The following is a 14,056-nucleotide window of genomic DNA, read 5'->3' as shown; positions in this document are numbered from 1 at the left end:
CTACATGACTGATGTAATTCCTTTCAAAATATCAATGCTACTCTTCACAAAAGTAGAAAAAACAAATAAATGCATGTGGTAACTCAAAAGACCCTGGACGATGCCATCAGTTCCGGGAAAAAGAACAATAAATGATGTATATCCACATATCACTCTAAGTTGTCCTCCAGAGTAGCAAAAAGAACACATGCATGGATTGAGCATCAGAATATAGGACACAGATGTAAGCCCACACAGCCACAACCGTTTTTCACAACACTGCTTTAGAACCATGCTTTAAGAAAAGATAACCTCACCTAGAAACATTTCTAACCACGCTGGATATTCTTTTGTACAATAATTAATCCAGATTCATGTCCACATAAAATCAAAACATCACATCTGCATATCACAAAAGTCATGAAGCAGAGACAAGATAAAAGAGCTAGCTTTGTATTAGGAAAAAACATTTCCCCAAAGGTTTCCAAAAAAAAAAAAAAAAAAAAAACTTTTCTATGCATCTTATGATACAAAACTGGGTAGTGAATTTCTGTATACCTAGAAGGGTGACTATGAAATGTATGTTTGGCAAAAAGAATGATTCATTCTTCGTTTGCTAAACAAATTAAGAAATCATTTTTGAGCCTGGTCATCATACTACCTGCAGTCGAATGACCAACTGATTATTAAGGGAGGCAGTGACACTTGGATAACAACATCCAAGACAACATTTCTGTTAGGTTATCTTTGTTCAATTTTATATTTTACTCATGAATTATAAATATCACTGTAAACAAATTATTACAGAAAATTAACAGTACTTCCTCAGGATGTTTTTCAAGAATTATAATATGTAAGATAAATACAGTTTTAATATTCTTCAACTATATAAATGCATACACTTTTGAACTTTTTTTTTACTAATTTCCATTACAAATCCATGTATTTCAATAATGCATAAAATTCCCAAGTCCCAAAAGTCGAAACCAAAATGAATAATGCATATTGCTGTCATCTGTTACTTCTATGCTTTTCTTTATAATATTAATTACTAATTTATGAAGCTTTTAGAAATTATTTTTATTTTTCAAATATTTGACAGAGAAATATGCTAACCTGTAAATTCTTTCCTAGTACAGTATTTTTAAACCTTTATATAACAAACAAATATATTAAAATCAAAATGTTTTAAAATTTTATTTTATTTCATTACTTTGTATGCACTTTTTAACATATTTTCTGTGATTATGCTTATTTGATAATATAGTAAAAAATTCTTAGAGTTAAACCATTGTATATTTTTGCATAAATCATTCTTGATTATAATTTTTAGTTAATTGTTCTTGTATGTTATATAAACAACTTTTCAAAAGAAATAACCATAATTACTCCATGGTCAGCATCAAAATTTTGTGTCAGCTTCATGAAAGCATGATTAAATTAAGATAAATGTTTCCTGGTTATAAAACTGATTAGGAGCAAAAGCTTATGGAATTCTGAATCATTTAAAAAACAAAACTCTTTTTGCCTGCTAACTGTGAAAGATGATTCTCAACAAGAGTTTTAAATGATAATTTGCATGTTTTTAATTCTTAGGAAATGATTCATTCATCAGTGAAAGAAATGGCTACTGGGGGCAATTTGATAGTATCTGATTTTATCTACAATGCTCATTTCTGCCTTTTAATTGCTTTGCTTAGATGATTTAAATTTAAGATTGCTATTGATTGGCACTTTAAGGCTGAAGGCTGCTACTGTACTGTTGTTGTGCTCTCAGTTCCTATTCCTTTTGGGCTTTTTTTTTTTTTTGCCTCCTTGTTGTTTACACAAAGTTATATTTTAGAGCTTCATCTTGATGTATCTGTGCCAATTCTATTGTATTTCTTTATATTATTTACTTGGCTGTTCTAAATACAAAAATGCACACATGTGAATTTTCGGGTCTGCTGATTTCAACTTTTGCCTATTATGAGTATAGAAACATCCACTTAAGTGCCTTCATTTTCCCAATATCTCAGTCAGTGTTCTATTGCTTCGAAGAGACGCCATTACCCCAGAACTCTTGTAAAGAATTTTAATTGGGGCTTGCTTAAAGTTCCAGAGGTTTCGCCTATTTTCAGCATAGCTGGAAGATGGCATGGAAATACACAGGAAGTTTGGAAATTCTATATCCAGATCCACAGGCACCAGGGAGAGAGAGAGAGAGAGAGAGAGAGAGAGAGAGAGAGAGAGAGAGAGAGAGAGAGAGAGAGAGAGAGAGAGAGAGAGAGGGAGAGGGAGGGAGGGAGGGAGGGAGGGAGAGAGAGAGAGAGGGAGAGAGAGAGAGACACTAGGACTGCCTTGGGCTTTTGAAACCTCAACATCTACTCCCCCAGTGACACACTTACAAGACCACACCTACTCCAAAAAGACAACACCTTCTATTCTTTTACAAGTAGTACCACTCTCCAATGACTAAACATTAAAATATATGAGCATAAAGAAGCCATTCTTACGTGGGCCATTACGCCCAATGTATGCATAAAATTGCCAAAGATATCAACTGTGATATTTTGTTATAATCACCACACATGATTTATAAAATTTGTGAAAAGAAAGTTTATTTTTAAAAGAAGTTTTATAGTTTTCAAATTAAAATATGATTGCTTGACTTTCTTCCTTCCCTTTACTCTCTACAATTATTACAATGTATTTTACCTTAGTACTGGTGTGTTGTTCTCTAGGTAAGACTATTTTTCCAACTCTGAGCATTCTTTCTTTTTTTTTTTTTGATATTTTGTTGATTTGCATTTCAATGTTATCCCTTTTACCGATTTCCCCTCTGGAAACACCTATCCTATCCGTATCCTCTGCTTCTATGTGGGTGTCCCCGCAATAACTGAACCATTCCCACCTCCCCACCACTGCATCCCCCTCCACTGAGGTATCAAGCTTTCCAAGGATCAAGGGCCTCTCCTCCCTTTGATGTCCAAAAAGGCCACCTCAACTACTAATGCGGCTGAAGCCATGGGTCCTTCCATATACTCATTGGTAGGTGGTTTCGTTTCTGGGCTTTCTGTTGTGGGGTGGGGAGTCTGCTTGGTTGATAATGTTGTTCTTCCTATGGCGTAGCAAACCCCTTCAGCTCCTTCAGTCCTTTGTCTAACTCCTCCATTAGAGACCCCATTATCAGTCCAATGGTTGGTTGGGAGCATCTGAGTCTGCACCAGTAAGTCTCTAGCAGAGTTTCCGAAGAGGAATCCATACCAGGCTCCTGCCAGTAAGCACTGCTTGGCATCAGCAATAGTGACTGGGTTTGGTGGCTGCATATGGCATGGGTCCTAAGACACTGCAATCTCTTGATGGCCTTTTCCTCAGACTCTGCTCTGTTCTTTGACCCTGTATTTCCACATCTAAATAGGACTGAAGGATCTAAACTTCGGTCTTCCTTCTTGAGCTTCATGTGGTCTGTGAATTGCATTTTGGGTATTTTGAACTTTTGGGCTAATATCCACTTATCAGTGTGTTCTTTTGTGATTGGGTTACCTCACTCAGGATTATAATTTCTAATTCCATCCATTTGCCTAAAAATTTCATGAAGTCATTGTTTCTAATAGCTGAGTACAACTCCATTGTATAAATGCACCACATTTTCTGTATCCATTCATCTTTTGAAAGACATCTGGGTTCTGGTATTATAAATAAGACTGTTATGAACATGGTGGAGCATGTGTCATTATATGTTGGAGCATCTTTTGGGTATATGCCCAGGAGTGGTATAGCTAGGTCCTCAGGTAGTACTATATCCAGTTTTCGGAGGAACTGCTAGACTGATTTCCAGAGTGATTGTACCAGCTTGCAATCCCACCAACAATGGAGGAGTGTTTCTCTTTCTCCACATCCTCGCCAGCATGTGATTTCACTTGAGACTTTTATCTTAACCATTCTGACTCCTGTGAGGTGAAATCTCAGGGATGTTTTGATTTGCATTTCTCTGATGACTAAGGATGTCGAACATTTCTTTAGGTGCTTCTGTGCCATTCGATATTCCTCAGTTGAGAATTCTTTGTTTAACTCTGTACCCAATTTTTCATAGGGTTATTTTGCTCTCTGGAGTCTAACTTCTATTTTCTTTGTATATATTGGATATTAGCCCACTATATAGGATGTTGGATTGTTAAATATCCTTTCACAGTCTTGTGGTTGCTTTTTTGGTCTATTGACAGTGCCCTTGGCCTTACAGAAGCTTCACAATTTTATGAGGTCCCATTTGCTATTCTTGATCTTAGAGTATAAGCCATTGGTGTTCTGTTCAGGAAATTTTTCCCTGTGCCTATGTGTTCAAGGCTCTTCCCACTTTCTCTTCCATTAGTTTCAGTGTACCTGGTTTTATGTGGAGGTCCTCGATCCACATGGACTTGAACTTTTTATAGGATGATAAGAATGGATCAATTTGCATTCTTCTACATGCTAACCTCTGGTTAAACCAACACCGTTTGTTGAAAATGCTTTTTTCCACTGTATGGTTTTTTTTGTCAAAGATCAAGTGACCATAGGTATGTGGGTTCATTTCTGGGTCTTCAGTCCAATTCCATTGACCTACCCGCCTGTCTCTGTACCAATACTATGCAGTTTTTATCACTATTGTTTTGTAATACAGCTTGAGGTCAGAGATTAGGATTCCCCCAGAAGTTCTTTTATTATTGAGAATCATTTTCAGTATCCTTGGTTTTGTGCTATCCCAAATGAAGTTGCAAATTGCTCTATCCAACCCTATGAAGAACTGATTTGGAATTTTGATGGAGATTGCACTGAATCTTTAGATTGCTTTTAGCAAGGTGACACTCTGAGTATTCATTAGTAAGGTCTCCTGGGTTTTCCCATTAACTTCAATACATCCATGTTTCTGTTGTTCTTCAGCCCATGTTTAGCCACTCATGCTGGTAAGATAGATTATGGGTGTATTTCCACATTATTAGGATATACAATGTCATAGCAAACTTGCTCACTCTTAGACTCTTATACTCTTTTCACAATATTCACTAAGTTATAGGTATAGGAGTGGTTTTGTAGTTGTATCCACTGGGGCTGGGCATCAAAACACTGCATTTTTATTAATCGTGGTTCTCTGTAATGGTCTCCTGTTGCAAAGATAATTTTCTTAGATAAGGAGTAACAGCAACACTTTTACTATATTGTGGGTATAAAAACATTATATAGAATCTGGTTAGGGATATTTGTGCTTTAGTAAAGTGGCCATTGTAGGTAGTTTAGAACCAAGTTCTGTGACTGCACTAGGACTAGGTGGTTGAAAAGATCTCCTGTACCAGGCATGGTTTCCCTCTTTTTGAGAAGGTCTTAAGTGAAATTAGAAAGATGTTACTTACCACCAAGTATGTGTGTCACTGCTCTATCTATTAGGCTTAATGTACCATGGTGGTCACTGTTGTGGTTCATCTACATGAGAAATGGATAGGACTGTGTTAGTTGTGTCCTTCCTCCCATGACATCTTTTAGTATTGTGAAAACTGGTCCTCGTGGAGGAAGTATTTACATGAGTTCTAGCACCAGGTCCTCTGAAACCTATCCTCGAAGTGCATGATATGCACAGAAACAGAGACTTGCCTTCTACTTTGGGGGGCAATCACTCTTGATAACAATAAGCTGTTTTGGGGGAGCCTCTTGGACAACCCTGAGAAAAATTTCAAATTCAAAAGAGGGTTTCTCATGCCTGCTCTTCACATGTTTGTTAGATTGTCTTTGGTTCTTGGAGGAAGCATTGTTAATCCAGATAAGAACATTTTATTTGAAATATACGTGAATATTTATATACGCATATATATATATATATATATATATATATATATATATATATATAAAGGTTTTAAAGTAAATAGTTATTAGTATGATTTCTTGTGATCTTTTCAGACATGCTTACTGTTATTTCATCATTCCCATTCTATTTTTATCTCTTTCCCTTCCATAATTTGAGCTTCTTTTTCTCATTTCCCTGATCACATCATTTGGACCCTGCTGTTTCCCTCTGTTCTGATCTTGAGCCTATTTTCTTAATATTATTTGCAGATTGTTTTTCTCTTTACTTTTTGGGCTCTTTACATATTTTGAATATTAATTATTTTCAGATGTATGGCTGGCAAAAATTCTTATTCTTTGGGAATACTCTTTATGGGATTGTTTATTTTTCTGTCAAGAAGCCTTTTGGTTTTATGAGTTCTGCTTTTTAATTCTGAGATCAGTTATTACCCTGGATACCTGAGCAAATGAAACACCACTTAGAAAGTACATTCTTACATTCATTTTATGCATAGTACTTTGTATATTTTGCTGTAACCATTGATATTTCATATTTAGATCTTTGCTCCATTTGGATTTAGATTTTCTCAAAGGTAGTAGATATAGTTCTGATATCTTTCTCTTACATATGGATGTCCTGTTTTCCTGGCAGCATTTGTTGAATATACTGCATTTTCACCAGTGTGTGGTTTTGGCATCGTTGTAGAATATTAGATAGATATGACTGTATATACTTGTGTTTCAATCATCAGTTTTGTTCCATTGGTCAGTATGTTTATTTTGTGCCATTATCATATTATTTTAATTACTTGACCTAGTAATATATTCTGAAACTGGGACGGGTTTTGTTCCTGGAGTCTTGTGGTTTCCTGTGAATTTTAGGGTAGTTCATTTCTTTCTGTCATGAATAAGATGGAGATTTTGATTGTGATTGCATTAAAACTCTAAATGTCATTTGATAAAGTACTTACAATTTTCACAACACTAATTAGAATATTCATTAATTTTCACAATATTAATTCTATCAATCAATGAGAATGATTTCTATTTCTAATTTCTAGTGTCTTTATCTCATTCTTTAGAGACTTAACATTTTCATTGTAAAGGTCTTTCATTTTTGGTTTGGTTTATTCCTGGGCTGGGCATTTAACTTTCTTTGAAACTACTATGGATAGGAGACTGTCCATGATCTTTTTCTCTCTATGTTTTCTGTTTGGTGATGGTAATAGTGGTTCACATTTTTTGCTTGTTTGTACAAGTCCTCTGTAGAATATTTGCAATCTCTAACTTAATATCATGTCATTTACAACTAGAGATTTTGACTTATTGTTCCTAATTAGTGTCTCATTTAATTTCCTTTTCATGCCTTAAGTTTCCTGGCTGGTGCTTACAGTGTTGAAAAGCAGTGGGAGTAAATAAAGTGTATTTTTATGATTCCAGTATTTTCATCTTTCCTGAAGCTTTACAAGCTACCAGTTTTGACCATTCCTTTCTGACTGAATATTTCTAATAGCTAGTATTTTACTATGTCTACCAGCAACACGGGAGTTTTCTATTGCCTGAAGAATATCTTTGTTTTCCCATTTTTCTTAAGTTGAAGTTTCACTGAATTTAGAATTTGCACTTGGCAGTTATATACTGTCAATATTTTAAAAATATGGCTTAAGAACACTTTCAAAGTTTTAGACAACTCACCGTCATTTCAGTGATTGTTGTTTTAGAGTTAATGTCATACTATGTTGAATATTTTTAAAATGATCTTTTCCAAGAAGTTTCATTTTATATATATAAACACAACATAATCTCCAGTTTCATTATATATACATATATATACACATATAATACATACATACATGTTTTCTGCATTTTGAACTGTATTTCTTCTATTGTTTTTTCTTCAGGTTTAGTGATTTTTTTAATTTTCTAATAATCAGCACAAACAGTGAATTTTGGATATTTATTTAGTTAATTTTACAACTTCTATTTGGCTCTGAAGAATAATTTCTTTGAGTTGAATATGGTTACTTTCAGCTCTAATGCCAATATTCTGAAGATAGAAGCAAAATGATTTCAAACTTGAAGCCAGCTTAGGCAAATGATGAGTTCCAGGCCAAATAGTGCTATATAGATACTATTTTAAAAACCAAATTTGTGAAAAAAAATTTCCTCTCATATTCAAATGTATTGTATACTTGTTTGTCAAAGCATTTTTGGATGCTTTAAAATCCTTGTTAAATAATTCTAATAACGAATTCATCTAGCTTGTGGTATCTGTTGATTGTCTTTTTTCATGAATCTGATTTTATTGATTCTTTTTATCCTGAGTATTTTATTGTGTCTGATTTTTGTTTCATTGTGTCTGTTAATTTTTCAGGAGACTCAGAGTCCTACTAAAACCTTCCATTTAGTGGGCTGTGTTAACATACAGGTTCTGGCCTTCTTTGTAGATGTCACTTTGAAATACTAATTTTCTGTATCCCTAGTACATTATTTGGTCTATATTGTTTTTTTACTTCTGGGTCTCACATTATTCCACTAGACTATTTGATATTTGGAAAGATGTTTCATGAGAATTTTCTCTATTTATCTTATGTGAAGTAAAGAAGTCTCTGAATTTTGGAGACTAAAAAAAAAAATTCTAAAACTATAGTCATTGTAGGATACTACCTGCCTGCATACACTCAAACATATAGCCTTATGTAGCAGTATTCTTAGACCCACAAGATTAAAAGGCTAATTGGACTAGGTACTTGTTTCAATATCCCCGTTGCTCCAAAACACAGTATCTCTGTGCAGGTTAAAGTCTCATGAGCTAGCCAACTCTTTTGACACAAAATTTTCTCAGCTTTAAAATAGGGATGATAATGCAATCTTTCAAGATTGTTATGGTGAATAAACACATATAAAAGTTTCTAAAGACAGGGATTTTGTTTTACTCTGATACTTTTAATCATTTAGTTATAATACACATGGCAGAATCATAATATATAATAGCTGCTTAATAAATATTATAAAGGGCTGGAAAGGTGGCTCATTGGTTAAGAGCACTGACTGCTTCTAGAAGTCTTAAGTCTAGCCACAACATGGTGGCTCACAGCCATCTGTAATGAGATCTGATACCCTCTTCTGCTTTGCCCAAAGACAGCTACAGTGTACTTATATATAATAAATAAATATTTTTGAAAAATATATTATATAAATTAATCAGTTCAATCAAGGGAAATTTTGAACAATTGGTAAAATTGTTATTTGATTATCACTGAATCTTGTATAACTTTAATCACTGTTTCTCTAGTGAGTGAATTAATAAGGACTCATATCATGTTCTTCTGATACCAGTGGCCTACTTTTTCTTTCAGAATACATAGCAATATGTAATGTTGCTTGTTCATTGAGAATTACTTTGCACTAGGCATGATGATATCAACAGCATTTGATTTTACCCAAGGTCGCTGGGATACCTACTCTCCCTCTTTTGGTCCTCCAAGCAGTATTAGGTATAGTTTCCATCTTCTGGAGTGGATCTTAAATCAAATAAGATAATTGTTGGTTACTCCCAGCCACCTTAGTATATCTCACAGGTAGGATACCATTTTAGATTAAAGAGTTTTTATCTAGGTTGGTGTTCATGTTTCTCCTTTGGTAGAATACAGAGCACCTTCTGATACCAAGAGCACTAGTCCTTATAAGCGAAGGCTCTCCATAGGCACCTTCCAGAGTTCTCCATGTTTAGTGAGCTGTGTAGATATTGTTTTCAGGAATTGTACCTTGTTATCAGTTTGTGGGAAACAACCTGTAATCTTCGCCACAGCCTGGTTGTTTGGGGTTCCCATGGGACCCCTTTTAACTCAATTAAACATGGCCCAGTTCTGCTACTGGAGGCTTAATTTGGTAACAATAAATGTACAGATGGGGATCCCACCCCCATTATTTTGGTTAATTCATTTAGATTGACTTCATATATGGATATACTTCAAGAAAATTCTACTGTATCAAGTTTTCCAACTACACTCAAATGACCCTTTAAGTTTAGTTGTTTTTCCCTATCTTCTCCTCCCTCATCTTTCTCTCCCCTCCCCACCTGGATTGATCTCTAGTACCCCAGCCAGTCCACCCATAACTATGTATTCTATTTCTCCTTTCTATCTCTGCTTTAGATTACAGTTCGATTATGATTGGTTTAGCAGCCAATAGCCACATATTAGCAAATGTATACCATATTAGTCTTTCTGGGTTTGTGTTACTTTACTCAGGATTATTTTTTTTTCTGGTTACCTCCTCATGTATTTTTAACAGTTAGTTAATACTCCATTTTTAAAATGTACTCTATTTTCTATATCCATTCATCTGCTGAAGGAAATTTAAGTTGTTTCTGAATTCTGGCTATTATTAATAGAGCAGCAATAAATGGGTGTCTCTGTAGTAGGATATAGCATCCTTTGGGTATACTATACCCCTGAGAGTGGTACAGCTAGATCTTGAAGTAGATTGATTCCCATCTTTTCTAAGGAACCACCATACTGAGTTCCATAGTATAGAGCTAAAATTATTTTTGCAGAACATTTATTCCTGTCTCTTCAAGTGTTCAGTACTTATGCACAGAAAGAATGGGTTTGTAGTAATAGCCCTAGTATCATTGCATTGATACCAGACCTAAAGCAAAAGTCAGATATATCTATTTTCTAGTGATTATTAAAACATATTTATGATGACCTAGAATACAAAATAATTTTTATCAGTACATAACATATAGAAACATGTGTTCAACCTGTGTTAAAAGAGTAGGAACTATTCTTTTATATCATATATTTGCCAGTATACATGTGCTTTATACTTAACAATAATTGTCATGCATGGCCTGTGCCATATGATGAAACTGAAGTGTATTATTTCTTGGGGACAAAGTGTTCTCTTTTTCTTGGTATTCCTATCATGCAAGCACAAAATAAAGCCTTTCATGTATGGGATGCCCCATTGTAGCTAATGTAGGCCTCAACCCTCATTAAGTTTCTAATAGGCAGAGTGTGGTTAAAAAATAAACTGAAATGTGGGGTTCTTTTCCATAGTGTAATCTTGTTTATTTTTATTGACGCACTTAGCTTTTCTTTGTTTTATGTCACTATTATATTTATTTGCCTTTCAATTCTCAGTGCTGGTTACACCTGGTACATTAATTTAATGAAACTTGTAGTTTGAAAAATAGTGTCCTACAGAATATTAACTTGACTCATAACAGATCATGACTCATAAGCTCTTGTGAACACCTTCTATATTTCAGGATTGTGGTTATGGAGAAGGTGGAGATGCGTACTGCATAGCCTGCCCTCCCCGGAAGTATAAAAGCACTTGGGGACATCACAGATGTCAGACATGCATCACTTGTGCTGTCATCAACCGGGTCCAGAAGGCCAACTGCACAAATACCTCTAATGCTATCTGTGGAGACTGTCTCCCCAGGTAAGCCTACTAAATTGTATACATCCTTCTGGGAATTTTTAATATTTTTGATGCCCTTAGCCCTACTAAAAGAATTCTAAATATCAATTCCATGATCCAGTTAACCCCCATGAATGGGGAATCTCTATCTTTCTAATTACATCTATCTATACAAAGTGTCCAGGAAGTTTCAAACATAGATGAGCACCTAGAAGCTCTTTATTCATGCTGATATTCTGCCTAAAATTAAAAGTAAATGTCATGTTAGAGTACACAGAAATCATGAAGAAGTCAGCATCATATAACAGCTTGCCTGTCTCATGACCTTAGCTCCTCTTAGGTTATAGGATATGGATAATAAGGAAAAAGATGGATTGAATCACACTTGAAAGAGATCTCACTAGGATAGGCACTCCCCTAAAGAAAAGACTCAGACATTTTCTGATGATAATCTCAGAAAGGGCTGTTACAAGGCAATTGCTTGTTTCTCCACTCTGTCATTCCTTTCTGCTCTGATCACAGGTTCTACCGAAAGACACGCATTGGGGGGCTGCAGGACCAAGAATGCATCCCGTGTACAAAACAGACTCCTTCTTCTGAGGTTCAGTGTGTGTATCCATTTTTCTTTTCCTTCTTCCACAAACCTCTGTTTGTCAACAAAAGCAATAAACTTCTTGATCCTTGTAGGAGAAAAACACTCCTTAGCAAGTGTTCCTTTGGCATACTGCACAGCCACCTAGGGTTAAGTGCCACCTTTTCAGCCTTCAGATTCCTTAGACCAGGTTTCCCTTCTTACAAAATTGTATCTAATGAGGAAACATTTGTATTTATACTTTGTAAGCTACCTGACTAGGTTCCATGGATTAATGAATGATACAATGTATTTAAAAATAAAATTTCTACACTTTATTGCTATAAGAGTCAATATATATAGCATATGGAAATCGCCAGGTCTTAGATCACATTTGAAGCTGAAAAAAAAGCTAGAATGTAGTTTCTGCCAGTGTTACGTGTATAATATGTGCAATATAATAGGTGTCACTTATTATATAATAATTTACTTATTCATCTGATGTTCTAAATTGTTATCTACCTTCTTGCATACCCTTTAAACTATTGGTGTTTTCCTAAAAAAAATAATGACATATGAAAGAGACATTGAAAAAATGTAAGTATAAAAGATAAAATTCTATATTATCTGAGATTCTTGGATAATAAATAACAAAAATTTGTATATTTCCTTCAGACATTTTTAAACAACAGGCATAATAAACTTCCCTTTAGATCCTTTCTGAGTCTTCTGTCCTTTCCTCCACAGAAATAGACACTTTTCTTAAATTTTAAGAAGTTTTTTGCTAGGCTACCTTATGGTTAAAAAAATAAATCCCACACGTCTTTTCATAAGGTAAAAGCCTTCTTCTATCATGGTCCTATGATTGCTAGTCCAGGAAGTGTCCAGTTTCTTCTCACAGAAAAAAGTGATTATCAGCTCTTCACTGATTCAGTCTGAAAGTGACACACATTGTTTCTACTCAAAGTGCATTGGTATTTCCTGTATGTTGATGGCTTTACTGTAAGGGTGTATACAGAGTGTGGTGAATTCATTTGTATATTTCTCTGCCTTATTCTCCACTGATATTTAAATGGTTTTTTTTTTTTTTGGATTCCCATATTCTTATTCTTAGACAATATTTGCTATTACTTTGTGTTTTACAACATTTTTTATAAAGCTCCAAAGCTATTCTTTTTTCACTTTGATTTTTTCCCAGTGGGTTATTATATTAATCAATGAAAGGTCTTTTATGATGTCTTAGCAAAATCGTGAGTTGCTGATCCAGTGTTCACTGATGAGCATTTTCATCTGGTAATATTTGTTATTAGGTTATATTACTGAACATAGGAGAGTGAAGCACAGTATGGCATCTTTTGGTTAGTGGTGCTCATTTATGCCATGTCTATAGCATATGCTCTTTGATTCATTTTATCATCATTTTACCTATTCTCAAATATGAAGATAGGAGACATGATGCAGATGACCTTAAGGAAAAGATGTGCCCTCCAGAACTTTAGAGCCCTAGTCAGAATGACAGCTAACTCTTTCCTTTGACTGACCTTGCCCATTGTTTTGTTGTTGTTCCACAGGTACCTTTCAGTTAAGCTTAGTGAAGGTAGATGCACACACTGTTCCCCCTAAGGAAGCCACACTTGTTGCACTGGTAGGAAGTCTGCTAGTGGTATTTGCCCTGGCCTTTTTTGGACTCTTCTTCCTCTATTGCAAGCAGATATTCAACAGACATTGTCAATGTGGTAAGTATGTCTATGGACGTGAATCAGAAGTAAGACAACTTTGCTTCTTTGTTTTTTTTTTTTTTGTTTGTTTGTTTTTTTTTTTTTTTTTTTTTTTGGTAAAAGAAGAATTTCTCTGAGACTGCATGAAAATGGGCCTTCCCTGACACATTGGAAAACCTTAACAATGATGCTGTGTTGTCCTATGGGAACTATCTGGGATGCTATAAAAAGTATATAGGAAGTCAAACGGGTTGGAATCTATCTAGAATTTGAATAGACAAATTTATTAGGCTTTAATTGTTCATGAAACATTTTCCTTTATGAGAAATCACTTGTAATAGAAACTCAAGACCAAACATCCAAATCTACTATTAAATTATAGTCTAACACAAATTACCTAAACACTTAGATTTACTTATTTTTAATCTTCAAAATAATAGAAGGAATTGGATACGTTGTTTCTTTTATATATATGTACATATATAGAATACATATATATAAATATAGTATTAGTATATATATATATGTACATGTATACAAATAGATTCTGAAACATTAT

General features: G+C 34.6%; 1 protein-coding gene across 1 annotated transcript in view; it reads left to right on the top strand.

The window, feature by feature from the left end:
* The window catches only part of EDA2R (ectodysplasin A2 receptor), a 38,777-nt gene that overhangs the window by 19,924 nt on the left and 4,797 nt on the right, over positions 1 to 14,056 (top strand). Inside the window, exons 4-6 of the mRNA XM_080910914.1 lie at positions 11,051 to 11,229; positions 11,731 to 11,816; positions 13,351 to 13,515. Of these exons, the coding sequence (XP_080767040.1) occupies positions 11,051 to 11,229; positions 11,731 to 11,816; positions 13,351 to 13,515 (430 nt within the window). The remainder of the gene's footprint in view (positions 1 to 11,050; positions 11,230 to 11,730; positions 11,817 to 13,350; positions 13,516 to 14,056) is intronic.

Source organism: Micromys minutus (assembly GCF_963924665.1).
Source record: "Micromys minutus genome assembly, chromosome: X".
NCBI lineage: Eukaryota > Metazoa > Chordata > Mammalia > Rodentia > Muridae > Micromys > Micromys minutus.
The sequence above is the reverse complement of the archived record's forward strand: the minus strand, read 5'-3'. Positions and strand labels throughout refer to the sequence as shown.